General features: G+C 44.1%; 3 protein-coding genes across 26 annotated transcripts in view; 2 read left to right on the top strand and 1 right to left on the bottom strand.

The window, feature by feature from the left end:
- UBAP2L (ubiquitin associated protein 2 like) overlaps positions 1 to 8,412 on the bottom strand; it is a 47,648-nt gene extending 39,236 nt beyond the window's left edge. For 4 of the 19 annotated variants that reach the window (XM_084866728.1, XM_084866721.1, XM_084866711.1 and 1 more), the window contains exons 1-2: positions 7,569 to 7,683; positions 3,680 to 3,809 (exon numbers count right to left, since the gene is read on the bottom strand). In XM_084866728.1, the coding sequence (XP_084722854.1) occupies positions 3,680 to 3,769 (90 nt within the window). In that variant the 5' untranslated portion in view covers positions 3,770 to 3,809; positions 7,569 to 7,683. Of the gene's footprint in view, positions 1 to 3,679; positions 3,810 to 4,219; positions 5,007 to 7,203; positions 7,227 to 7,568; positions 7,753 to 8,354 lie in introns of those variants that run through there. The other 15 variants (XM_084866713.1, XM_084866726.1, XM_084866717.1 and 12 more) reach the window with 8 other exon arrangements.
- On the top strand, positions 7,972 to 20,656 carry LOC311613228 (protein C1orf43). Of its 6 annotated transcripts, none has more exons than XM_084866884.1 (7): positions 7,972 to 8,075; positions 8,645 to 8,746; positions 14,960 to 15,077; positions 15,265 to 15,321; positions 16,209 to 16,375; positions 16,451 to 16,509; positions 20,029 to 20,656. In XM_084866884.1, exons 2-7 carry the CDS (start codon positions 8,684 to 8,686, stop codon positions 20,222 to 20,224), a joined length of 660 nt encoding a protein of 219 aa, XP_084723010.1. In that variant the 5' UTR covers positions 7,972 to 8,075; positions 8,645 to 8,683; the 3' UTR covers positions 20,225 to 20,656. The 6 variants fall into 6 exon arrangements, with proteins under 6 accessions (XP_084723010.1, XP_084723012.1, XP_084723009.1 ...); XM_084866886.1 differs by having other exon boundaries at positions 7,973 to 8,075; positions 15,268 to 15,321; XM_084866883.1 differs by having other exon boundaries at positions 7,980 to 8,158.
- A 156-nt stretch (positions 20,657 to 20,812) lies between these two features.
- CFAP141 (cilia and flagella associated protein 141) lies at positions 20,813 to 26,678 on the top strand. Its single transcript, XM_084866932.1, has 4 exons — positions 20,813 to 21,091; positions 21,432 to 21,472; positions 23,985 to 24,114; positions 25,698 to 26,678. Exons 1-4 carry the CDS (start codon positions 21,059 to 21,061, stop codon positions 25,797 to 25,799), a joined length of 306 nt encoding a protein of 101 aa, XP_084723058.1. The 5' UTR covers positions 20,813 to 21,058; the 3' UTR covers positions 25,800 to 26,678.
- Positions 26,679 to 26,916: the final 238 nt, after the last annotated feature.

Here is a 26,916-nt window from a genome sequence, read left to right as displayed (position 1 = left end):
CCAGAACCAAATGTGAAATTAATTTTCACATTACAATCCAACCAACACCAAACTGATTATAGAAAACAGATCATACCTAAATCAAACTTTAAAAACAAAAACCCATAACCTTTAGTACCCAGGAAGGGTACAATACTCTAGGGCAGGGGTCCTCAAACTTTTTAAAGTGGGGGCCAGATCACGGTCCCTCAAAGAGCTGGAGGGCCGGACTATATGAACTACTAATTCCTACTGTAACACCTCGGCTGCGCTCACTGCCCAAAAAACCTGGCGGGCCGTAGTTTGAAGACCCCTGCTCTAGGGTGTCTCATTTGTTAATTTTGAGGGAAAATAGCAAAGATATTAACTCCTCATGGAAAAGGAAATAGCAGATTAGGTCTCAGTGAGACCAGAGAGGAAGGTAACAGATTTGTTAGGAAAAAGAACAAAAGAAAGACAAAAAGTGGCAAGATAAAGGTGAGCTAGAAAGATGGCAAGGTGGAAGATCTAAAATATAAGAAATCTATTGCTAAAACATGTTTTGCCTCCTTAGAGATACTAAGCACAAGAGCCATTCTTTCCAAGCCTCATGGTTCAGTATTAAAGAACAAAAGAGAGGAGAATCCAAGATGGCTGCTCGGGTAGGCTACTAGCCGCAGCCGCACACAACAATTTTAATAAAATACAACTAAAATATAAAACGGACATTACCCAGAACTACAGGAAAGTCGACTGACTGGAAATCCTACAACAAGAAGCAAGGAGAAAACCAGAAGGAAGCACGGAGGAGCTGTAAAAGCCTAAGGTACAGAGACACGCGGCGCGCGCGGAGAGGACGGAGCCGGAGAGGAGAGAGGCCGAGTGCCTGGCGGGCGTTCCCTAGCGGAAAGGAGATAAAACTCCGACTGTGCTGGGCCCCTGACTGCTCTGAACCCCCGTTCTGGGCCAGACCCCGGGGACTCAGGCTCAGCCATAGGGAGCTGGGCTGTAAGTCGGAACCCGGGGAAGCGGAGAAAGGAGGTCCCGGAGGCGCGGACACTGCCCCCAGAGAAGGGACGGTCAGCTGTGCCGCGGGATTGCCCTGACGGGAAGGAGACTGGGGCTCCAGACTGCTGTGAACGCCACCTCCAACTCCACTTCCAACTGAACTGAACCCCAATACCGGGCTCATTGTGGGAGAGCATAGACTGTTTGGCAGCAGGCGAAAATCGAGGGCACCTTTCTCTCAGAGGCGCCGGCAGCGAGCACTGAAGGACCCGCATAGGGCGGGGCTGACGGAAGCCAAAGCTGCAGGCTCCACCCTGAAACCTCGCCCCATCTGTAACTGCGAAATGCGACAACAAAATAGATCACAAACAAAAGAAATGGAGGACAAAAAGCGTCTGGATATAGAGTTCAAATCTACGCTTATAAGGTTTTTCAAGAATTTCCTAGAAAAGATGGATAAGGCCTATGAGGATATGAAAAGAGATCAACTAGAATTAATAAGGAGTCAACAAGAAATGATAAGGGATCAACAAGAAATAAAGAATACATTGTCTGAAATAAAAAATATTCTACAGAGTCCTAAAAACAGAAGGGAAGATCGCAAGAATCAAGTCAAAGATTTGGAACATAAAGAGCCAGAAGACACTCCTCCACAGAAGCTAGAAGGCAAGAGAATCCAGAAAATTGAAGATAATGTAAGAAACCTCTGGGACAACTTCAAGCGAACCAACATCAGAATTATGGGGGTTCCAGAAGATGAGAGAGAGCAAGATATCGAAAACATACTGAAAGAAATAGTGACAGAAAACTTCCCCCACCTGGTGAAAGAATTTGACTTACAAGTCCAGGAAGCGCACAGAACTCCAAACAAAAGGAATCCAAAGAGGACCACACCGAGACACATCATTATTAAAATTCCAAGAGCAAAAGATAAAGAGAGAATATTAAAAGAAGCAAGAGCAAAGAAGGTAGTAACTTATAAAGGAGCACCTATACGATTGTCAGCTGACTTCTCAACAGAAACCATGCAGGCCAGAAGGGAATGGCAAGAAATATTCAAGGTGATGAATAGCAAGAACCTACAGCCAAAAATAAGCTACCCAGCAAAGCTATCACTCAGAATCGAAGGCCAGATAAAGAGCTTCACTAATAAAAAAAAGCTAAAGGAGTTCATCACCACCAAACCAGAATTATATGAATTGCTGAAGGGGGTTCTTTCAGAAGAGAAAGTAAACAAAGATAAAAATTATGAACAACAAATACGTAATTATCAACAAGTGAATCTGAAAACCAAGGAAATTAAAAAAATCTGATGAACAATATTAACTGTTGAATATAATAGAATCAGAGGTATGGAAGGGGAGTGAACTGACGATTCTTGGGGAAAAGGGGAGAGGGGGGCGTGGGAAGAGACTGAACATAAACTGTGCACCTATGGATGAGGACAATGGGGAGAGGGGAAAGGGCAGAGGGTGGGGTGGGAACCTGGTGGAGGAGAGCAATGGTGGGGGTGGGGGGGAAGGAACATTTGTAATAATATGAAAAATAAAAACTTATTAAAAAAAATAAATAAATAAAAAAATAAAGAACAAAAGAGTGCTACATCACAAAATGGCATTAATAGTTATAAGGCTCCAAGTAAAAAGTGGCGAGGACATGCCCTACCCCAGTGGTTGGCAAACTGTGGCTCGAAAGCTACATGAGGCTCTTTGGCCCCTTTAGTGTGGCTCTTCCACAAAATAACACGTGCTGGCGCGCATGTACAGAGCAATTGAAACTTCGTGGCCCATGTGCAGAAGTCGGTTTTCGGCTCTCAAAAGAAATTTCAATCATTGTACTGTTGATATTTGGCTCTGTTGACTAATGAGTTTGCCGACCATTGCCTAGCCAGTTTGGTTCAGTGGAGAGAGCGTTGGCTTTCCGACGGAAAAGTCCCAGGTTTGATTCAGGTCAAGGGCATATGCCCAGATGTGGGCACAATCCCCAGTAGGGGGCGTGCAGGAAGCAGCTGATCAATGATTCTCTCTCATCATTGATATTTCTATCTCTCTCCCACTCTCTCTTCCTCTCTGAAATCATTAAAATATACTTTAAAAAAAAAAAAAGAAAGAAAAGAGGCAAGGGCTTGCAAATAAGAACCCAAATCAAGAATCCAGCTGAAACCGGTTTGGCTTAGTGGTAGAGCGTCGGTCTGCGGACTGAAAGGTCCCGGGTTCGATTCCGGTCAAGGGCATGTACATCGGTTGCGGGCAAATCCCCAGTAGGGGGTGTGCAAGAGGCAGCTGGTCTATGTTTCTCTCTCATCAACGTTTTTAGCTCTATCTCTCTCCCTTCCTCTCTGTAAAAAAATCAATAAAATATATTTAAAAAAAAGAAAAGAAAAAAAAAGAATCCAAAGTATAGCCAAAACTGGTTTGGCTTAGTGGATAGAGCATCAGTCTGCGGAATGAAAGGTCCCAGGTTCGATTCTGGTCAAGGGCATGTACCTTGGTTGCGGGCACATCCCCAGTAGGGGATGTGCAGGAGGCAGCTGATTGATGGTTCTCTCTCATTGATGTTTCTAACTCTCTATCCCTTTCTCTTCCACTCTGTAAAAAATCAATAAAAATATATTAAAAAAAAGAATCCAAAGTATAGAATGATGCTGCACTAGACAGAAACCAGAATCAATCAGCAAAGCTACCCATAGGTCCATAACACTTGTATTCTTTACCTGTGGCCGTTGCTTGTGCTGTGTCTGGTTTTGGTTTTGAGGTTGTTCCCAGTTTCCCCGGGCTCGGTTCGTGCCCACCGACGTCATCATTTACAGTATATACAAATAACAGTATTTACAAGGTAGAATACTGAAAGATTAAAAAAAAAGTTTAGATATTAAATACAGGCAACATGAGGACTTTTCACCTCTCATCAGCATCTTCACTAAACCCTTTGTTCTTCAAAGAAACAAACCAAGAGGATTCACCTGTTCTTCAGACAAATTTAGTTTGACAATTTCCTTATGAAATTATGGATGTTAATCCATTTTTGTATAAGAAATGCATAAAGCATCTGTTAAATAATGGGCATTTTTTTTAGTTATGAGCACAGTTTGGTTCCTCATCCCCTATACGCATGGTTTTATGAAGTTTTGCTATCTTGGTAGACAAAACTATCTCAAGTACCTTTGACATAAAAGAAAGATAAAGCCTGGAAACAAATCTTCTAGGAAGATGATTAGTCTGTACTCAATTCACTTATAAAAACACAGCCTTACCTGCCTTACAACCCTTGGGTTGCATGTGACTTCCATCACTTAAAAAGGCACAAACTCAAGTCTAGTCTCTTTCTCCCTCAAGTTTCTATCTCTCAGCATGCTGTGGGGCTTCCAATAGCTTTCAGCAGGGCATGTATTAGCCCCAGTGACTGTGCCCAGAACTACATTTCCTTGGATAATTCCAACACATTGCTTTTGCAGCTGCTTCTGTTGATCTCCTAATCCAGTCCAAGAAACCAGAATTACAATTACTCTCCACCACTCACCTTGATATACAGAGAATCCCAAACCCAAATCATCTAGCAGCACAAAGTTTTATTTGGAAGAAAGGGCTTCTGGGAAATCATTTTAAACTTGAGACATTATTGCAGGGCAAGATGACTTAGTAAACAAAGAAAACATTCACCTGATGGAGTGCTCAAGATAAGGTTATTCTGCATTGTTTTATTCCCTTCCAAGGCGTACAAGTTTATACTTTTATGCTCGTTTACTTATTTATCGGTTAATACCTTATATAGGGCAATTCTAGACTGCTCAGAAGACATTGCTGGATTTGAGGTAGTACTAGAGTGGGCTCCTAAAGAAATATGCAAGGATTAACTATTAGGGAAGTGAATTTCACCTGTTTCTTGGTTCACAAAAAAAGTTGACTTCCTTATGGATAAATTCTTCACTAAGTTCGGTAATAGGTTGTATGGGTTTTGTTTTTTGATGCAGTCATTAAGAATTAAGAATTCTATATCCTTTATCACTCAGAAAGAGTTGTAAGGAACTAATTTTTAACCATTACCTCTCCCCTCATACACATGTGCACACAAAGACCTATAAATATTTCTAGCTTAGTATGAGATTATTTACTACACAGTAGTACAGTTTCCTAGTCTGGCATTATAATCAAGTTTCAATACTTAATTTATAAAAACAAACAACAACAACAATCTGTTGTTTAAGCAAGTACCTTTGGATTCAACTAAAAGTGTGGGGGTGGGGTGGGGGGGAGAATTAAAATTAGAAGGAAACTGTTATGCTTAATAACTGGCTCTAAGATGTAGTTTCTAATTTGGGATAGCCATTCCTGTAGCTTATAACTATTGACTGCTTTCTACTCCACATGTGATTTCAGTTTGTGAGCATGATTTACACTACAGCTATGGATTGCATGACTAGTTAGCCATGTGGACAACTATATACTGTACCAATTGATGTAAATATGTTAAGTCATATTGGAAGCCACATAATCATTCAGGAAAGCGGGTATGTGAGGGGGATCCTCCTGATCGATCTTGCTATTTATTGGTTTCTATTTTTCTATTACAAGTGTTTTAAAAAGTGTGACTAGGGAAATTTTACCAGCTAGATAATAATAAAACTGAGCAACAGGTTAAGTGATCTGAAATGGATCACTAGAGGTCACAGAATTAGTAGCCTTTCAGTAGCAAGCAGACACATACCCAGGGTTATCACAGTGAAGGTGAGGGATCTTGTTAAATACGCCTTCTTAAAAAATAAAAAAGTTTAAGGGAAATAGGTGAGAAGTATCGGAGACCAAGGGACCAGTGTGGGAACAAACACAGGTTTCAACACAGGAGTGCCCTTGACCAGTTTTTGAAAACCAGCTACTTAAAAAAATAGCCAGAGAAATTTTACAGAAAAAAATAAATAACAAGTATTTATTGAGTATCTACTGTGTCCAGTACTTGAGAAAATACAAAAGCAGTATGACTTGGGAGCTGCCCTCAGGGAGCTTACAATCTAATTTGAGAAACAGTTCAGGAACCCTGAAGCTGGACTGGTGTCAGTAAAGGCTTACTACTTTTAACAAAGTAACTAATTCCCCTGGATGCTCTGTAGTAATGACCTCTGCATCTCCTTCCCTTGAACTGGAATCTAATTTCTGAAAATAGTACTTCCCAGTTAGGACATGTTTAATAAGGAGGGGGCTTTAAAAATGAAAAGCAAACAGTACAATTGAAGGCCTTTCATCATTGGTTTACATGCCAGAAATACTTCCTGTTCATAACGGAAATAATCACTGGCGTAATCTAATCTTTAAAGACAATGGTGTAGAATCTCAAAGCAGTTTTATCAACCCATACCCGGACCAAAACGTTTCAGTTCTCTACTCATGCCGGTGGTAAATGACCCCTCATCACCTCCTATCAAGCTACATGAAATCAAATATCACCAAAGCACAATATGGGCGGTGGGAGGGGGATGGGGGTGGGGGAAGGGGGATAGTCAAAGGCAAAACGACAGTAACAACAAAAACACCCATTACTGTGTTGTTTTTCTTTCCACAACATCCTACACCAGAGGTGGCTACATTTCAAGAATGGTGGAAAAGGAGCAGCCTCCAGTTTGTGACATCAGTCATCAGTTTGCAAAGCAAATTTAGAGACCGCCCGTAGGCTGAAGGGTCTCAAGCAATTTCTAATGACTGTCCCATTATGAGGACAGTGAATACCCCAGTGCTCTAGTGACGTCCCTTAGGCGTAATGCCCCCGATGGGGGCCTCCATGTCCAGCTCCCCAAATAACATCATTTTTTTGTTGGGGGGGGGGCGGTTTACACCAAACTATACAGTATTACGGACAACACAAAAAGCTAAAGACGGCAGCAAAAATATATATCTATTTCAAGAGCTGGGGCGGCGAGAAGGAAGGAAGGGCAATCAGAAGAGCTGACAAAGAAGCTGGAAACGGAGCGGGGACGCAAGCCCACGCGTTAAGGATGAAAAGGCTCACCCCGCTCGGCAGCGCCACATCGCCTCCCCTCCCACCCGGAACAATTTGATCCCCCGCACGCCACACGGAGGACCACATGAGCGAGTTTGGGGCAGCTCCACCCCATCGCCCTCCCTCCCTCCCCTCCGCCACCCCCAAACCAGGCCGGACCCGGATCGGAAGAGGCCCACAGCGGGCTGGAAAGGGAGGAGGCCCGCTCGTCTTCTCCGCGGGCACCGGCAGGGGCAGAGAGGGCCGTACCTCAGGCGGGGCCCAGGGCTCGCTCGCTCGCTCGCGCTCTTTCTCGCTCTCCCCCACCTCAGGCTCTAGCCGCATACCCCCCCCTCCGGCTGCCCCAAGCCCCGCCCCGGCCACGCTCCCAAATCGAGGCCCCGGCTCTGGTGAGGCCCACTAGGCCGCGAACCCAACCATAAACAAAACCTCCGGCGGCCGACTCGGAGGGTAGCCAGGGCTCTCACGACTTGGGGGGAGGGGGGTTTACAGTGGGGGAACACACGATGCGGGGGGTGGGTGGGGGCCCTACCAAGGGAGGGGAACACGGCGGGGGTAGGAGAGAAAGGAGGATAAAAGGGGGATCGCGGATTTAAAGGGGCCGCGGACAATACCCAGCCCCGCCGCGCTGCCGCTGCCGCCGCCGCCGCCGCCAACGCCGCTGCGCTCCCAACTTTACCTCAGTCTCCTCCACACTGACACCCCCGGGCCGCGCCGCCCCTGTCACGTGATATAAGGTTCCCTCCTCCCCGCCCCCATCCCTCCTTTTCCCTCTCGCGCTCGCTCTCGCGCCTTGCCCCTCCCACTTGCCTTCCTGCGTCTCCCAGCACGTGACGCAGAAGGGACGCGCACGCAAGCGTGCGCGCGCGCGTCGCCATGCCACGAGAACCTCTTCCTCCCCACCCCCCGCCTCCTCCACGCAGGCCACGCCCCCTCCACGTGACGCACAGGTGGCCTCCGCTTCCTCTTCCTAGCGTAGTTCCGCGTCTCCGCTTCCACCGCTCCCGGCAGCCTTTGCGCGCCCCGAGTCACGTGTTGGGGGAGGTGGGAAGGTGTTCTTCTTTACCAGCCTCCCTCCTATCCGCCATGTTTTCTGGCCGGGTCATCCTTGGTCTTCCCGCGTAAGGAAATGGCCGGGGGGTTTCAGAGCACCCAGGTGCCGTTACCTCGGAGGAGCCCGGGCTGACGGAGGCGGGGCAGCGGGGTAAACCGGAGCGGTTCTGCGCGGGGTGGGGAGGCCATGGCGTCCAGCAGTAACTGGCTGTCGGGGGTGAATGTCGTGCTGGTGATGGCCTACGGGAGCCTGGTGAGCTTTCCCGACCCCTATTCCTGCTGTTGCGTGTGACCTAGGAGAGCCCCTCCGCGTGAGCAGCCCTTGTCTTCATTCTCCATCCACTCACCTGCACTTTTTCTGGGTTTTGGCTCGTATCCCAGGAGTACCTGGGGGCATAAGTCACGGACCCGGACTGCCCCGCCCCGCCCCTGGCCAAGAACCCTCCCTCTGAACCCTAAAACAGACACACACACGCTGCCGGCTTCCTGTTATCCACCCCTTCTCTGATGGCCTTGCTGTCCCCTTACACTCCCCAGAGAGCCTGAATGGGGATTTGAAATGAAAGCATGCCTTTTATTCTTGCCACTTTTTTTTTTTTTTTCCACTAAAGACTCTTCTCTCATATCTTTTGGACAGGTGTTTGTGCTGCTATTTATTTTTGTGAAGAGGCAAATCATGCGCTTTGCAATGAAATCCCGAAGGGGACCTCACGTCCCTGTGGGACACAATGCCCCCAAGGTAGGTCCTTAAGGCACTAGATAGGCCTGGTTTTCCAGATCTCTTAGGGCCCATAATGAGATGGCCTTTGCTTTTAGAAATGACTTTCACGTCCCTCGTGTTCTTGTCCCGTTACCCACGTTACCTTGTTAGACTGAGCAATAGCTGTCAGTGTGCGGGCTGGTCTACCTGCTTTCTGCTGTGGATGCAGCTTACCAAGGATCTTCAGTTTCTGCATCTGCAGAATTGAAGGGCTTGGGTTTTTATAAAATTCCCAACTTTTGTATTAAGATACCTCCCAGTTCAAATTAAACTACCCATTGTTTTCTCTTTGTGTGCTTTTATTTTATTTTGTTTTAGGATGGGGTTAGGGTGGTTAAAATAAGAGTTGCCTCTGCAGAACTTTAGATTTATAAGGGCTCCATAAATCATCTAGTTCCAACACTCACCTTAGAAAGCGAAACCAAACCTAAGTGGATAGAGTGTCAGCCTGCGGAGCGAAGGGTCCTGAGTTCTATTCCAGTCAAGAGCATGTACCTTGGTTTCAGGCACATCCCCAGTGGGGACTGTGCAGGAGACAGCTGATCAGTGTTTCTCTCTCATTGATGTTCCTAACTCTCTATTCCTCTCCCTTCCTCTGTAAAAAAAAAAATCAAGAAAATATATATACTTTTAAAACGTGAAACCAAATAAAATGAAATAGTTTACTACCCAAAGGCATTTTAGAAAGTGAGTAACCACTTCTTCAGTGATTGCCTTCCTTTCCTTGGCGTAGTTATTATCTACTGATGAAATTTTATCTCTATCCCAGTCCTCTTTCCTGAGTTCCATGCTTACATATCCAACTGCCTACCTAACACTTAGATATCTTATAGGCATGTCACACCTAACATATCTTAAGTCAGAACTCTTGATAACCTACCACCAGCCCATCCTGCTGTTTCTGCCTTCCACTCCTGAGTAAAAAGACACCTCTTGCCCTTACCAACCTCTTTTGGTATGTTTCTCCCTTGATCACTGGAACCCAGCTACAGTGGTTGAATTTTCCACTTTTCCATGTGCTGTTACTGTGACCTAGAATAATCTGTTGGTCTTCACTTGATTGGCTCATTTGTTCTTTAGATCTTAATTTAAATACCATTTCCTCCCAAGAGGAGTGCTTATTGTGTGTTTAAAATAGGTTTTCCTCTTTGTTTTCTCATAGTCCCCTGATATTTTTTCTCTAGATAGCATTTTACTACTAATTTTCTTTTATGCTTAATTTTCTATGTGTTTAATGCTTCTCTCTTCCATTAAACTTTAAGCTTCAAGAATGCAGGCCCATACCAGTTTTGTTCACCACTGTAGTCAGGATTTACACATACTAGGTACTCAACTCATTTTAAGTGAAAAGCAGGTTAGTTGGGAGAGCTAGAGCTATTATAGTACACAACTCTCAGTCCTACACCAAAGTTCTTTCATTAACCAGTGCTATCAACCCTGCCCTCCTTATTCTTTGCTTATATATTTTATGGAACACCTCAAGAAATGTAAATAGAGCTCCTTTAACATTCCTGTAGGTCCCCAAATGCCTGCTCCATAAGAGGGTTAGGATTGGCTTCCAGTATATCATGAGCCAATCAAAACTTTGACTATCTAGCCCTAACTGGTTTGGCTCAGTGGATAGTGTTGGCCTGCAGACTAAAATGCCCAGGTTCTATTCCTCTGAAGGGCATGTACCTTGGTTGCGGGCACATCCCCAGTGGGAGGTGTGCAGGAGGCAGCTGATTGATGTTTCTCAATGTTTCTAGCTTTCTATCCCTCTCCCTTCCTCTCTATAAAAAAATCAATAAAAATGCCAAAACCGGTTTGGCTCAGTGGTAGAGCGTCGGTCTGCGGACTGAGAGGTCCTGGGTTCAATTCCGGTCAGGGGCATGTATGTTGGTTGCTGACACATCTCCGGTGGGGGGTGTGCAAGAGGCAGCTGGTCGATGTTTCTCTCGTCAACATTTCTGGCTCTCTATCTCTCTCTTTTCCTCTCTGTAAAAATCAATAAAATATATTTTTTTAAAATTATTTTAAAAAATCAATAAAATATATATATTTTTAAAAACATCAATGATGAGAGAGAATCATTGATCGGCTGCTTCCTGCACATTCCCCACTGGGAATGCAGCCTGCAATCAGAGTGCCTCAACTGGGAATCGAACCATGACTTCCTGGTTCATAGGTCTGCACTCAACCATTGAACCATGCCAGTTGGGTGGGAGGAATTTCCCCCCCATTTATTTATTAAGGTATTATATGTGTACATATCTTATAATTGCCCTGGGGTGGGAGGAATTGTTAATCCAAATGTCTATTGAGAATGGCTACCTGTATATATAAAAGGCTAATATGCTAAATGTCTATCTGACCTGTTGCTATGATGCGCACTGACTACCAGGGGGGCAGACACTCAATGCAGGAACTACAATGACACACACTGGCCATTTACAAAGAAATGGCACCATGGACCTGGTGTTGACAAAACAACACTCAGCTTCCCCCAACTGGGACATAGACCCCACCACCACCCGAGCGGCAGCCCACCAAATCACAATCAGCGCTGCCAAGACTCCATGGCACAAAAATGCAGCCCTCAGCCCAGCCCGGAAATGGTTGCTGTAGGTGCTGGGTAATGATGTCACGTAGCAACGACTGGCTTCCTCTCGCCTAGTGACTAGTCTCCTTGGGGTTTCTTCAGTCCAGGAACATGATGTGCTTTATAGCCAGGTGCAAACATTTTACACTTCAATCAAATGTCTGTGAAGCATTTTCTGTGTATCATTTCATTTGATTCTCACAGAAGTCCTAGAGTAGACAGATAGGAGACTCAGTGGAATCCTATTTTCTTTTCATTAGCTGGAAAACGGAGCTCTAGAGAAAGTTTAGAAAAGACCTGACTGAAAAGAAGTAAGAAATGGTGGACCTTGAAAATGACTTCAGATTTTCTCACTGTGCAAAATATAGTCAAACACTGCTACAGTTAAATATTTTACCCTTTGTTTTCCTTGCATGATCTACAATAATAATCTGCCTCGTGTTGATATTTACTGCTGTGTTGCAGACAGTTACCTGAAAGACAAGTTGGGGTGCCTATCTGGGCTGGAAAAAGTTTAGCTAAATCAGAAAGCAGGTCAAATTAAGCAAGTTTATTACACACACACACACACACACACACACATATATATATATATATATATATATATATAGTATATATGGCTGACTTGAGCATGTGTGATGCATATAAAGCTCTTGCTGGTGCCAATCTTACATGTGTGTTTTGATCTGTCATTGTTGATCATGAATTTGGGTGACACATCTATTCAAGAGAAAGGGCAAATAGCAATATTAAAATATTCTAATTAATTTCCTTTCAGTGTGCACAAATCTGTGCACCAGGTCACTAGTATAATTATATAGTTGTATTCTGGAATACTATAGGAAATGAAAATAAACTGAAGGTAAATATATGAACACAAATGAATCTCCAAAGTATTTGTGAACGTAAGTCGTAAACATGAACGAGTCTTGAAAACATCCTGAGTGAAAAAAGCCATTCACAAAAAAATAGGTACCATATGATTCCACTCCATTTATTTATTTTTTATTGGTTTGAGAGAGAGGTAGAGGGAGAGAAATATTGATTGGTTGGCTTGTCTGCAGTATGTGCCCCAACAGGATTGAACCAGTTGTATGTGCCTTGGCCAGGAATGGAACCCATAATCATCTGGTGCACACAGGACAATGCTCTAACCAATTGAGCCTCACCAGCCAGGGCATGTTCTATATCTTGATTGGGTATATTCATTTGTCAAAACTCATCCACCTACACACTTAAAATGGTTGCATTTTGTTGCATGAAAATTCACCCTCAATAACGGTTATTTAAAATTTTGAAGGACAAGCCAAAACCAGTTTGGCTCAGTGAATAGAGCGTCGGCTTGCGAACTGAAAGGTCCCAGGTTCGATTCCAGTTAAGGGCATGTACCTTGGTTGCGGGCACATCCCCAGTGGTGGGTGTGCAGGAGGCAGCTGATAGATGTTTCTCTCTCGATGTTTCTAGCTCTCTATTGCTCTCTCTTCCTCTCTGTAAAAAAATTAATAAAATATATATATTTTTAAAAACAATAAATAAATAAAATTTTGAAAGACGAATTCAAAAAGCATTTTTTCTGTCCTGGTCAGTATTCTACAGTAGTTAGAGCGTTGGCCAAGGAAGCAAAGGGTCGCAGGTTTGATTCTGTTTAACAGCAAGTACCTGGGTTGCAGGTTTTCCGTCTAGGATTGGACTTGTTTAGGAGGCAGCCAATTGATGTGGCTGTCTCACAACAATATTTCTCTCTCTCTCTCTCTCTCTCTCTCTCTCTCAAATCATTGGAAAAAATACCTTCCAGTGATGATTAACAACAAAAAAAGAAAAGCCCTCTGCTTTTGTATCTGATACTTCCAGATGAATAAGTATCACCTTGTATTCAGAGAAATTTCCTTGTTTTCTGGTGATGGAACCACTTATGATATGATATGCTAGTATTATACAGACAGATTCATGTGGCAGTAATAAAGCATGCACAATGGCTTTGGCAAGATGAGGCTCACACTTGAGCGGGCTCTCAGATTGTGATAATCATGCAGCTGATTCCTTTCCATTGATTTTCTTTGTCACTAACACTCTCCAATGGTCATGAATACTTTTATTTCACCTCTTGCACATCTTGCTTCCAGTTTCACAGATATCGATTGGGTCTCTTATTTATTTATTTTTAAATATATATTTTATTGATTTTTTACAGAGAGGAAAGGAGAGGGATAGAGAGTTAGAAACATCGATGAGAGAGAATCATTGATCAGTTGCCTCTTGCACACCTCCCACTGGGGTTGTGCCTGCAACCCAGGTACATGCCCTTGACCAGAATCGAACCCGGGACCTTTCAATACGCAGGCTGAAGCTCTATCCACTGAGCCAAACCGGTCTCGGCTGATTGGGTCTCTTTTAAATGCTGGATGTTCATCATTGTATCCTGGGTCTTCCTTAGTGTGAGGGATGGTACCAAAGTGCCAGAAATATTGTTTATAAGGGTACAAATTTGCAACAAAATGGAATTTTCCTTTTTTCATCTCTTGTTCAGTTGGTTTTGAATGGTCCTTTGTAATAATCTCCATTAGACCAGTGTGGTACTTGAATTACTATATGAAACACATCCTTACCTGTATAAATTGGAATATCATGAAATGGAGATATTTATTGTCTTTTTTTTTTTTTAGAGTGAGAGGGTGAGAAAGAAACATCAATGTGAACGCATTAACCATCTGCTTCCTACATGCCCTCTACCCAGGCATGTCCCCTGATCAGAAATTGAACTGTCAAATCTTCCATTGCATGGGACAGTGCCCAGCCGAGCTACAATAGCCACGGTTGTCCTTTTTAATTTTTCTCTTTCCTGCCTCCTGCACATTCCACATTGGGGATCGAGCCTGCAACCCAGGAAATGGAATCACAACCTCCTGGTTCATAGATCAATGCTCAGCCACTGAACCATGCCAGCTGGGCTCTTTAAGTTTTGAGGAAGATGCGGGACTTGAGGATGAAGGGTGTGGTGCTCCTCAGGCCTGAAGTAGCTCACGGTGCAGAGACATTGCCTGCTGCTGCCACCGACCAAGCAGCCCGCACACAGTTCACTGATAAGGAGAGACCATTCTTTTTTATTATTATTATTCCTCACCAGAGAACATGTTATTTTTATAGAGGGGAAGGAGGAGAGAGAGAGACGGATTAGTTGTCTCCTGTACATGCCCCAACCAGGGATCAAACCCACACCTAGGTATGTGCCCTGACCTGAATTGAACCTCAACCTTTCAGTGTATGGGCCGACATTCCAACCAACTGAGCTACACTGGCAAGGGCAAAGGGAGACCATCATTAAATTTTTGAATCTTACCTTGCAATGTCATTAGCCAAATGAGCATTTTTTCTGCTTCTGTCATCTTATTTTTTCCCCCCAAATATATTCTATTGATTTTTCACAGAGAGGAAGAGAGAGGGACAGAGAGCCAGAAACATCGATGAGAGAGAACCATCGACCAGCTGCCTCCTGCACACCCTCCACCAGTTGCTTCTGTCATCTTAGTTGCTCATTTGCTCTGCTCCATTTCCAGATTAATGGAAAGCACAGTGCAGGGTAAGTGATTGTGTATTCTTTTCTCTGTGAACAGGACTTAAAAGAGGAGATTGATATTCGACTATCCAGGGTTCAGGATATCAAGTATGAACCTCAGCTCCTTGCGGATGATGATGCAAGACTCTTACAGCTGGACACCCCGGGAAATCAGAGTGCGTGGCACCCTCTTGGAGAAGACTTCAGTGGGGGATCCTACAAGTTCAGAATTCCTTTGCTCTCAGAGTTGTAACATAACTGCTGGCAAAACCAGCAGCTGTGGGTTCTATGTTCCTGGGTATATGACATGTGGAAGGCAGTCTTTTAGCTTGCAGTTATGTCTGAGACCACTCTCTTTTTCAACAGGTTGTTACAACTATTTATACCGGATGAAAGCTCTAGATGCCATCCGTGCCTCTGGTAAGGGCTGCTTGACAGGGCCCATTCGGAATCCGTAAGCTCATTTAGGGAAGAGGGGGAAGGATCCACTTTATGGATGTTAGAATTTGTCCTTTCTGCACTATCTCTGGTTAGGAATTTTCCTAGAGTTTTGGGTATTGGGTGACTCTTTTGCATCAGAAAATGCCTTAGACAGTTATTTCTTCTCCAAAGAGTCTGAATTTGTTTTGTTTTTTAGACCTTAAGTTTCGTGAACTGGGTGTGGTAATTTGCTTGTTTTCCGCAAAAGACAAGCTCTTTGGCTAAGTCCCAGATAGATTATTCCTTTTTTTTTTTTTTTTTTTTTTTAAATATATTTTATTGATTTTGTACAGAGAGGAAGGGAGAGAGATAGAGAGTCAGAAACATCAATGAGAGAGAGTCATCGATCAGCTGCCTCTTGCACACCCCCTACTGGGGATATGCCCGCAACCAAGGTACATGCCCTTGACCGGAATCGAACCCGGGATCCTTCAGTCCCCAAGCCGACGCTCTATCCATTGAGCCAAACCGGTCCCGGCATGAGCCAAACCGGTCCCAGCTAGATTATTCTTTAACTTTTTAAATTCTATAACCATCATCATATATACTCTGTCTCTACTAAAACATAATTTATGTCTTAAAGCCAGGGTAGGCATGTAGGGGGGTAAATAGGAGGGTGACGATCTTGTGTATCATTGGTGTAGCTTACAGTTGTGTTGCCACCACCAAATGACAACTCTGACACACCTTTATACCTCTGGTCTTCTTAATTCTTTAGAACTTCCCTCCAGCTCATTCATTGGACCCATTTCTGAGTTTGGGAAATTAACTAGAAAGAGTAACAAGTGGGAGGAGGGGTAGCACTGTGCTATTATTTATCTCCTCAGAAATCCCATTCCATGCTGAAGGCCGGCATCCCCGCTCCTTAATGGGCAAGAATTTCCGCTCCTACCTGCTGGATCTTCGGAACACTAGCACTCCGTTCAAGGGCGTGCGCAAGGCCCTCATCGACACCCTGCTGGATGGCTACGAGACGGCCCGCTACGGGACGGGGGTAAGCGGGGTGCCACCTGAGGGAGCTAAAGGGACCCCACCCTACAGGGTGTCACTCTTCTTCCTTTCCCCGCAGGTCTTCGGCCAGAGAGAGTACCTGCGCTACCAGGAGGCCCTGAGTGAGCTGGCCACAGTGTAAGTGCAGAGGGGAACACGTCGAAGGGGACTGTCTGTTTATAGTGTGCTGGGCTGTTTCCGCAGTGAGATGGCCTTCACAAAGCAATGTGAACAAAACCCACTGAAACATAGAGTTGTCAGGTCCTAGACAATTAGCACTGCCTCTTGCTCACATTCAAAGCAGAATAGCCTCGACAAGCTAATAAGTGAATCTTCTACTTTTGTACACTTCTTTTTTTTTTTTTTTTTTTTTTTATATTTTATTGATTTTTTACAGAGAAAAAGAGAGAGAGTGAGTTAGAAACATTGATCAGCTGCCTCCTGCACACCCTCCACTGGGGATGTGCCTGCAACCAAGATACATGCGTTTGACTGGAATCAAACCTGGGACCCTTGAGTCCACAGGCCGATGCTCTATCCACTGAGCCAAACTGGTTTTAGCTGTACACCTCTTTTTTAAGTGGTGTGAAAAGGAATCGAGTTTTTCAACACACAGAGATGCCTTATCTTCCAGGATCCCAGGGTGCTCCTTCAGTGCCTTGGTCTGATAAAAAATAAGATTTAAATGCCACCCATTTTTTTAAAAATATATATTTTATTGATATTTTACAGAGAGGAGGAAGGGAGAGAGATAGAGAGCTAGAAACATCGATGAGAGAGGAAACATCGACCAGCTGCCTCTTGCACACCCCCCACTGGGGATGTGCCCGCAACCAATGCACATGCCCTTGACCGGAATCAAACCGGGGACCCTTCAGTCCACAGACCGACGCTCTACCACTGAGCCAAACCGGTTTCGGCTAAATGCCACCCGTTTTTATTACTTCTTTAAGCATTAGTAACCTTCTCTGAAGCATAGGACATCACTATAGAGTCAGCTGATGAGTATTTGTGTTATAAGAGAGGAATCGTGACTTTCTGGGAATGTTTTAGACATGTACTAACATCGTTTCATTATGTTGTTTATACAAATCTATAATAATAAAAACAATATGCTAATTAGACTGGACAGCCGAACATCCAGAACTGTCCGGATGATTTTCCCGATGAAGCCGGAGCTGTGAGGGCCTAGCTCCTTGAACAAATTTCATGCATCAGGCCTCTAGTGTTGAAATGAAAGGGTAAAAAGGATAAGCCAATCTATATAATAAAGAGGGAATATGCTAATTGGTCCTAATGATGTCCCAGTGACAACTGGTGACCAGTCAACAGGCAGGAGCTGCTGGGCGGGGGTGGGGGCGAGGACTTCCGCCCCCAGCACAGGCGTGCCCAGGCCTGCCCAGCATTCACATCTTGGTGCCTGCATGTGTCCCCACCCAACACTGAAGTGAGGCTGCCTGCCTGTGTCCCTGTCCTGGGCGTGGCACTGCCTGCCTGCCTCCTCGCCCAGCGCTGATGTGATGCTGCAGGGAGGCCGGGCTTGACAGGTGTGCGGCCGGCCAGTTCTGGGTCTTGCCCCGTGGGGGAGGGGCCAGCCAGGTCTGAGTCTCAAGTGATTTTGAGGCCTGCAAGTTGTGCAGGGACTTGACTCTGGCTCCCACAGCACACCCCACAGTCTGACAGGAGGGAGGAGGGAGTCTGATACCCGCACCCAGGACCCACATAGCATGGCACCTGCAGCAGGACCCATACACCAGGGCGGCAGGAGCCCCATCCTTCACAGAATCAGCCATTGGTCAGCTTGCTGTCAGCACCCTGACAGCCAGGAATCCATTCACCTGCACCACAGGCCCTGACAGCAGGGAGGTGGGAATATGTCTGTAGGCCAACTATTGCCACAAAGTATCTCTGACACCGGAAGAAGCCATTGTTGGTGACACAATATATCATTTTGTTAATGTTTATTAACAAATTTATATACTATTTTAATATACATTTTACTACTTTCCTTTCATCTCCGACACTTCTATTATGGAGAAAAGACAGATTGCAATATTAAAGTATTTCCTCTACTTAATTCCATTTTATGTGCATGAATTTTGTGCACCGGGCCACTAGTCTAGAATAAAAAGTTAGCAGCATGAAAAGAAAGAATACATCTGTTTTCTGATGTGTTGAGTATGGATCTTTCTGAAATGATAAGGGTTATGTCTATTCTGTCTTTTCTCTGTTCCTAAGAATAAATCATCTTGTTCCTGCTAAAAACTATTAGCAATGATAATGAAAATGAGCATGTGCAAAGGATGGAAAAGGGCATTTGGTTTAGAAGTTAGGCAGAAGGCCTGTTCAAAAAAATTTTTTTGAAAGACAAATATTTTATGACTCCACTTACTTGAGATGCTTAGAGGAGTTAAATTAATGGAGAGAGAAATTAGAATGGTGGTTGCCCAGGGCCTGGAGGAAAGGGAATAGAGAGTTAAGCAGTTGAGGGTTGTTTTGCAAAATGAAAAAAATTCTGGACATTAGTTGCATAATAGTGTAAATGCACTACTAAACTGTAAACATTTAAAAATAGTTATTATGGGCCCTGGCTAGAGTGGCTCATTTGTTTGGATTGCTGTCCCGTCCACAGGAAGGTCACAGGTTCAGTTCCTGGTCAGAGGCACATACCTAAGCTGTATGTTCAATCCCAGTCAGAGCAGGTACGGGAAGCAACCAATTCATGTTTCTCAAGTCGATATTTCTCGATCTCTCTCCCTTCCTTCCTCTAAAAAATCAATAAGGTTCTATAAAAAATAGTTAAGATTTAAATATATTATAAAAAAAATAGTAACTTTTATGTTTACTGTAAAAAAATGTTTAATTAGTCTCTTTGATTTCTAGCTTCTAGAAAGGTTCAATGGATGTAGTGAAAATAGTATAGGCTCTGAAACCTGACAAACTTAGGTTTGAATCCCAGCTTTCATTTACTTAATACCTTTGTGACCTCAAGCAAATTACTTAATGGACTCTCAATTTCCTAACCTGCAAAATGAAATGATACCACAATGTAGGAATATTGGGATGTTAGTAAATTAGGTGTTAGGCAATCACCAAGTTTAAAGTCCTAATGTGATCAGTACTTAATAGTTACTTTTATTTATTTTTTAAAAATATTTTTTTATTGATTTCAGAGAGGAAGAGAGAGAGAGAGAGAAAATATCAATGATGAGAATCATTGGTCAGCTTTCTCTCACACGCCCCCTACTGGGGATTGAGCCCACAATCCAGGCATGTGCCTTTGGCCGGAATTGAACCTGTGACCCTTCAATCTCAGGCTGACGCTCTATCCACTGAGCCCAACCAGCTATGACTACTTTTATTATTTGATATTCCATTCTCAAGAGATTCTCTCTGGACTGGGAGAATATTAGCAGCATACACACATTAGGTGACTCAGCAGAATTAAAAGTTTTCTAAAGGGTAGTGAGATGAAAAGGTTGGGCCAAATTGGTTACTCTGCTATTTCTAAGCTTCCAGGTAGGATTTTGGTAATTAGTTTGTAAAATAGGATAGAGACTGTTTGTGCTACAACTGCATTGATGGAATGGATGAACCTCAAATTTCTGTTCTTTCGTTAGTCCTCATTCTGTCTGTGACCTGCTCTCTGTTCTTCAGGGTCAAAGCACGAAGTGGGAGCTCCCAGCGACAACATCAGTCAGCAGCCAAAGACCTAACCCAGTCTCCTGAAGTTTCCCCAACAACCATCCAGGTGACATACCTCCCCTCCAGCCAGAAGAGTAAACGTGCCAAGCACTTCCTTGAATTGAAGAGCTTTAAGGACAACTATAACACTCTGGAGAGCACTCTGTGACGGCACTGAAGGACTCGCTGCTGATGGAGCCAGAGAGACTGCAGTGTGCTGGCCGGGGGCCCCTCGGGTCATCTGGCTCAGCAGGCCCAGGCTGGATGGGCGGAAGCTCCCGGGCGTGTCCACAGCTCTTCGAGCTCATGCTTAGAGAATCATTCTCCAAACCTTCCTATGGCCAGTTTCAGAGCATCAGTTAAGACTTTATTTTCTCTTGGTAGCACTTTATTTCTGGAATTGAAATAAGATGGTTTTTTTTTTTAATGTTTCTGTCAGAGCTTTCTTAAAAATCCTCACTTGGTTTTGATCATAGTTCATCTGCCTTTTTCTAGACTATAATCCCAAGGGTGAGAGAGTTGGGGTGACAGGGGAAGAGTGGTCAGACCAATGCACTTGTCTGACTTTATGAATTAATAAAATAAACAATTAAGCAACAAAGTATATGATTCATTCATTTACAGTTGCCTTTTAGTAAAACAGGAATATGATATGTTCGCTGCATCTGCCTCAGGATATGGCATGAGGATTTGCCTTCAGAGAATTGATAGGACTGGACCCTGGATTTGGGACCATACAGATACTCCTTGGGATCCCAACAGAAGAAATCTTAAAATTGGGACTCTGGTCCTTGCTCATAAAATAGCCTGTGTCACTAATAGAACACAAGAACCAGGATTCTTTCAGGTGTCTCGGGCATCAGGCCAGGTGACCAATCAACTCCTACCTGTAGGGTCATTGTTGGAGGCAAAAATGTTGCTATGACTACTGAAACCTTGGTTACTGAGTCAAACAGAAAGAGCCTGCTCAGTCTCCCAAGACCACATCAGACAGTCTACAAACATGCCTACCGACGACCTGCCTGAGACTGAAAAGGTATGCAGAGTTGGAAGGAGAAGCTGGGGTGGAGGGGATTTTCCTTGATGGGGTTTCCAGATAAGCTTACCAGGAGTGGCCCTTATGCGAGAGGCCCTTGATATAACAAGGACAGCAAGAGAAGTGGGAGACTCTATCTGACACATACTATGCCTGGCACATAGTATGTCCTACCAACTCCTACCTATTCTCTAATCCGCTCTGAAAGGAACAGACCTTTCTTCTACCTCCCCTAGGAAATTGGTCCCTCTCTAAAGAGATCTAGGTTTGTGTCTCCCACGAGAGCAGTAGTAGGGGTTGGAGATATAAAGCAGACCAACAGAGCTCCCTTTTCTTGCAGAGTTTTCACAGGAACCTTATACGTAAGAAGATGTTGGAAAGGTAATCTCTGCTTCTATCCCTTCCCTTACTCTTCAGTTTAACCTTTTACCCTCCTGTACTCCCTGAGCCATCTCTCAGCTCTGGATCACTTCCTGGGGGCTCATCAAGGAAAAAAAAACAGGCCCTAACCAGTTTGGCTCAGTAGATAGAGTGTCAGCCTGTGGACTGAAGGGTCCCGGGTTCGATTCTGGTCAAGGGCATTGATTGATTGGGGGCTCGATCCCTGCGGGTGTGTGTGTGTGTGTGTGTGTGTGGCTGTGCAGAAGGCAGCTGATCGATGTTTCTCATTGATATTTGATGTTTCTAACTCTGTCCCTCTCCCTTCCTCTTTGTAAAATCAATAAAACATTAAAAAAAAAAATTTAAACAGGTGTGAAGGGGCCAGAGTTAGCTTCCTAGTGCCTACTATGTTAAGCTGAATAGACAGTGGTGATTGGTTTTTAATCTTCAGTAGAGGCCATGCTTGATATTTTAGGGAGAAGAGGAGAGAGAGGGCAATGTTGATGTGAGAGAGAAACAGCAATCATTTGCCTTTCCACACGTGCCCGGGTTGGAGATGGAACCTGCAACTTAGTTGTGTCCCCTGACTGGGATTCAAACCCACAACCTTTTGGTGTATGGGACAATGCTCCAATCAATTGAGCAGCACCACCCAGTGCCTAGACAATGGTTTTTATTGTCCCTTATCATTCTCTAAAGGAAAATGGGAGTTTTTGTTAACTTATTTTTAATTTTTATTTGCTTTTTAAATGTTTTTATTGATTTTTAGAGAAAGGAAGAGAGAGGGACAGAGGTAGAAACCTCAGTGAGAGAGTAACATCTTTGATCGGCTGCCTCCTGCGCACACTCCCACTGGAGATCAAGCCTGCAACCCAGGCATGCACCCCAACCAGGAATTGAACCAGCGACTTCTTGGTTTCCCAACTGCTGAGCCACACCAGCTGGATTTTTGTTTACATTTTAAGGAGAATGCACGTATTTGTTGCCTGGCATTGTACTAATCATGTGGTAGGTATGCGGTATTTGTTAAATGAGTGAGAAGATTCAAAAGCCTAGGCTGTATCTCTCCTTTACCTGGAAGAACTTTTTAAAAAGCACGGGTACGCAGTCCTGGGCAGTGTGGCTCAGTGGGAGCATCACTCTGTGCACCAAAAGGAGGCAGGTTTGACTCCTGGTCAGGGCACATACCAGATTGTAGGTTTGGTCCCTGTGGGAGGCAACCAGTTCATCTCTCTCCCTCCCTCCCTCTCTCTCTCTCTCTCTCTCTCTCTCTCTCTCTCTCTCTCTCTCTCTCTGTCTGTCTCTCTGTCTCTCTGTCTCTCTCTTCTTTCTTCTCTCTCCCTCCCCCTTCCTCTCTAAAATCAGTCAGTAAAAGTGAAAAAGGTGAAACCACCAGCTAGGTATATTATGATACAGAAATGCTAGGCAGCCTTTAAACAGAATGAAGCAAAACTTCTGTGTGCTGATATGAAAAGTCCAAATTGTTAAGTCATGCTGCCTATATAAATAGGCTTTTATGAAAAAATTAAAAGATGTACTTGTTGCCAAAACCGGTTTGGCTCAGTGGTAGAGCATCGGTCTGCGGACTGAAAGGTCCCAGGTTCGATTCTGGTCAGGAGCATGTATGTTGGTTGTTGGCACATCCCCAGTAGGGGGTGTGCAAGAGGCAGCTGGTCGATGTTTCTCTCTCATCGATGTTTCTAGCTCTCTATCTCTCTCCCTTCCTCTCTGTAAAAAATCAATAAAATATATATTTTTTAAAAATGAGCAGATCCTCTGTAAAAAAAAAAAAAAGATGTACTTGTTGGTATCTGATAGAAACATTTTCTGGAAAGATACACAAGAAACTGATAGCTTTGTTGAGAAGGACTGGAGCAGAAGAATGAAGCTCTCACACTATATTTCTGTATGGATTTAATTTTCTAGTAATCTGTAAAAAATACTTGAATTTTATTTTATTTATTTTTAATATATTTTATTGATTTTTTACAGAGAGGAAGGGAGAGGGATAGAGAGCTAGAAACATCGATGAGAGAGAAACATCGATCAGCTGCCTCCTGCACACCCCCTACCGGGGATGTGCCCGCAACCAATGTACATGCCCTTGACTGGAATCGAACCTGGGACCTTTCAGTCCGCAGACTGACACTCTACCACTGAGCCAAACCGGCTTCGGCAAAATTTTAAAAAATCTCTGGGGTCCTAGTTGGATTGGCTCAGTGGATAGAGCGTTGGCCTACAAACTGAAGGGTCCCAAGTTTAATTCCAGTCAAGGGCACATGCCTGGGTTCCAGGCTCGATCCCCAGTAGGGGGCATGCAGGGGGCATCCGATCAATGATTCTTTCTTATTATTGATGTTTCTATCCTCTCTCCCTCTCCCTTCCTCTCTGAAAAAAAAACAAACAAAACAAAACAACAAAACAAAACAAAAAAAACAAAACAAAAAGCAGACACATTGATGGGGTTTTTGTCTCCATTCCTAACTCTAACCCTACCTCTATGCCTGGGCAGGTGGCGAAACGCACACACTCTCTGTCTGTGGCAGACAACGTTGAGCCAGAGGAGAAACCCTTATGCTATTCTGAAGATTCAGGAGTCCATGGCACAGGAGTTGGCAATGGCCAACAAGCAGCTATTGATGGTGAGTTCTAGCAAGTCTCGTCCACTTCTGCTATGTGCAATGCGTACTGCGATTCCCAAACACTTAATCTCTGCTATTACTCACCCTGCCATCACTTTCCCCTGAGGTTTTCACTATTGTACCAGAGCCATAACTCATTACCATGTTAAGCGGCCAGCCTGTTTTCTCTTCCAGATGAAAAGTACAGTGTCAGTCACCAGTAACTGACTGGGCGCTTAGCGTGTTAACTCTTAAATGCGTTAAGCTCCTTTTTACTAAATGATTCTTTTTTTTCCTTTATTTTATTTTTTTAAATATATTTTATTGATTTTTTTACAGAGAGGAAGAGAGAGGGATAGAGAGCTAGAAACATCAATGAGAGAGAATCATAGATCAGCTGCCTCTTGCACACCCCCCTCTGGGGATGTGTCCGCAACCAAGGTACATGCCCTTGACCGGAATCGAACCCAGGACCCTTCAGTCCGCAGGCTGACACTCTATCCACTGAGCCAAACCGGTTTCGGCCGATAGCATACCTTTAGAATGTCAAAATAATTCACTTAAAAGTTTTTTGTTTTTGTTTTATTTTTTTATTATTATTTTTTTAATATATTTTATTGATTTTGTACAGAGAGGAAGGGAGAGAGATAGAGAGCCAGAAACATCGATGAGAGAGAGTCATCGATCAGCTGCCTCTTGCACACCCCCTACTGGGGATATGCCCGCAACCAAGGTACATGCCCTTGACCGGAATCGAACCCGGGACCCTTCAGTCCCCAAGCCGACGCTCTATCCATTGAGCCAAACCGGTCCCAGCTGTTTTTGTTTTTTTAGAGGAAGAGAGAAATAGAAACATTAATGGTGAGAGAATCACTCATCGCCTGCCTCCTGGAAGCTCCCTACTGAGTATCAAGCCCTCAACCCAGGCATGTGCCCTGACCGGGAATCGAAACATGACCTCTTGGTTCATAGGACAATGCTCAACCACTGAGCCACATCGGCCAGGCCAAAGTAATTTACTTTTTCTGAACCCCTCAAAGGACAGCTACTGAACCAAAGTAGAGACCACAAATCTCCTCATTGTTATTGAGTTACTAGTTGACTTAATTTTTTATCCAATCCCAAAGGTTCCCTCACCCCTGCTTTGCTTTTCCTGCCTCCCTAATCTATCACCAATGAATTTCATATAACCCACTTACGTCTTCTCTTTTGATTGTAATGTGTAAAATAAGATGCAAAACTGCCATTCTCTGGAGCATTTTCTCAGTCCATTGAGATTTTGCTTTCTGGCAATTGTCAACAGTTTGGCTCAAATAAACTCACAAAAAATTTTCTATAGCCCAGCCAGTGTGGCTCACTGGTTGAGCTTTGACCTATGAATCAGGAGGTCACGGTTTGATTCCCAGTGAGGGCACATGCCTGGGTGTGGGCTCGTCCCCCAATGGGGGACATGTAGGAGGCAGCCAATCGTTCTGTCTCATCATTGATATGTCTATCTCCCTCTCCCTTCCTCTCTGAAATCAATAAAAATATATTTTAGAAAATTCTCTATAGGTTTGAATGTTTCTTGTGTTGACAATATTCTATTGTGCCCTTCCCACCAGGTCCGTCAAGCCGCCCTGCACCAGCTGTTTGAAAAGGAGCATCAGCAGTACCAGCAGGAACTAAGTCAGATGGGCAAAGCTTTTTACAAGGAAAGATTCTGATGACATCCGAAACACTGTCCTTCCATTTTCATCATGCCCTAGTCTTCTCTAGCTCCTACCACCTTGAACTTCCTTCCCAAAACACCTGGATCTAGTTATCTGTCCACAACTTAAGGGGATGCTCCTACTCTTGCCTCCCAACTGCCTGGTGCTATTTGGGAAACCATCTATGAAGAACTGAAAAAAAAAAAAAAAAAAATACACCAAGAGTGACACCTTGTGGTCAGAATGAGGGATGTAATGTGGATGTAAGGTGAGGAGGGAAGATGGAGATGGACAATGTGAAAGAATCCTGATTTGGTTTAATAAATAAAGGTAGTTTTTAAAGCTTCAAACATAGTTCCTGGCCAGCGTGGCTCAGTTGGTTGGAGCATCCCATACACCAGTAGGTGCTGGGTATGATTCCTGATCGGGGCACATACCCAGCTTGCAGATTTGATCTCCAGTTGGGGACCATTGCTAGAGTCAATGAATTGATGTTTCTCTCTCCCCCTCCCCACTTCCTAACCATCTCTAAAAAATAAATTAAAACCCTGTGCAGCCCTAGCTGGTTTGGCTCAGTGGATAGAGCGTGGCCTGCGGACCAAAGGCTCCAGAGTTCAGGTCCAGTCAAAGCATGTACCTTGATTGCAGGCTCTTCCCCAGCCCAGGCCCTCGTCAGAGTTCATGCAGGAGGTAACCAATCAATATGTTTCTCTTGCCGGGACCGGTTTGGCTCAGTGGATAGAGCGTCGGCCTGCGAACTGAAAGGTCCCGGGTTCGATTCTGGTCAAGGGCATGTACCTTGGTTGCGGGCACATCCCCAGTGGGGGGTGTGCAAGAGGCAGCTTGTCGATGTTTCTCTCTCATCGACGTTTCTAACTCTCTGTCCCTCTCAATTCCTCTCTGTGTAAAATCAATAAAATATATTAAGAAAAAAAGAAACAGAAAATCTTTAAAAAAAAAACAAAAACAAAAACAAAAAAAACGTCTCTCTTACATTGATGTTTCTGTCTTTTTCTCTCCTTTCCACTCTCCCTAAAAGTCAATGGAAATATATACTCAGGTGAAGATTAACAAAAAAAACAAACCCTGGCCAGTGTGGCTTAATTGGGCTCAGTTGAGCAACATCCCATGC

This window comes from Pipistrellus hanaki (genome assembly GCF_964339955.1).
Source record: "Pipistrellus hanaki genome assembly, chromosome: 18".
In the NCBI taxonomy this organism is placed as follows: domain Eukaryota; kingdom Metazoa; phylum Chordata; class Mammalia; order Chiroptera; family Vespertilionidae; genus Pipistrellus; species Pipistrellus hanaki.
Note: the sequence above shows the minus strand (reverse complement) of the source record. Positions and strands in the feature narration are given on the sequence as shown.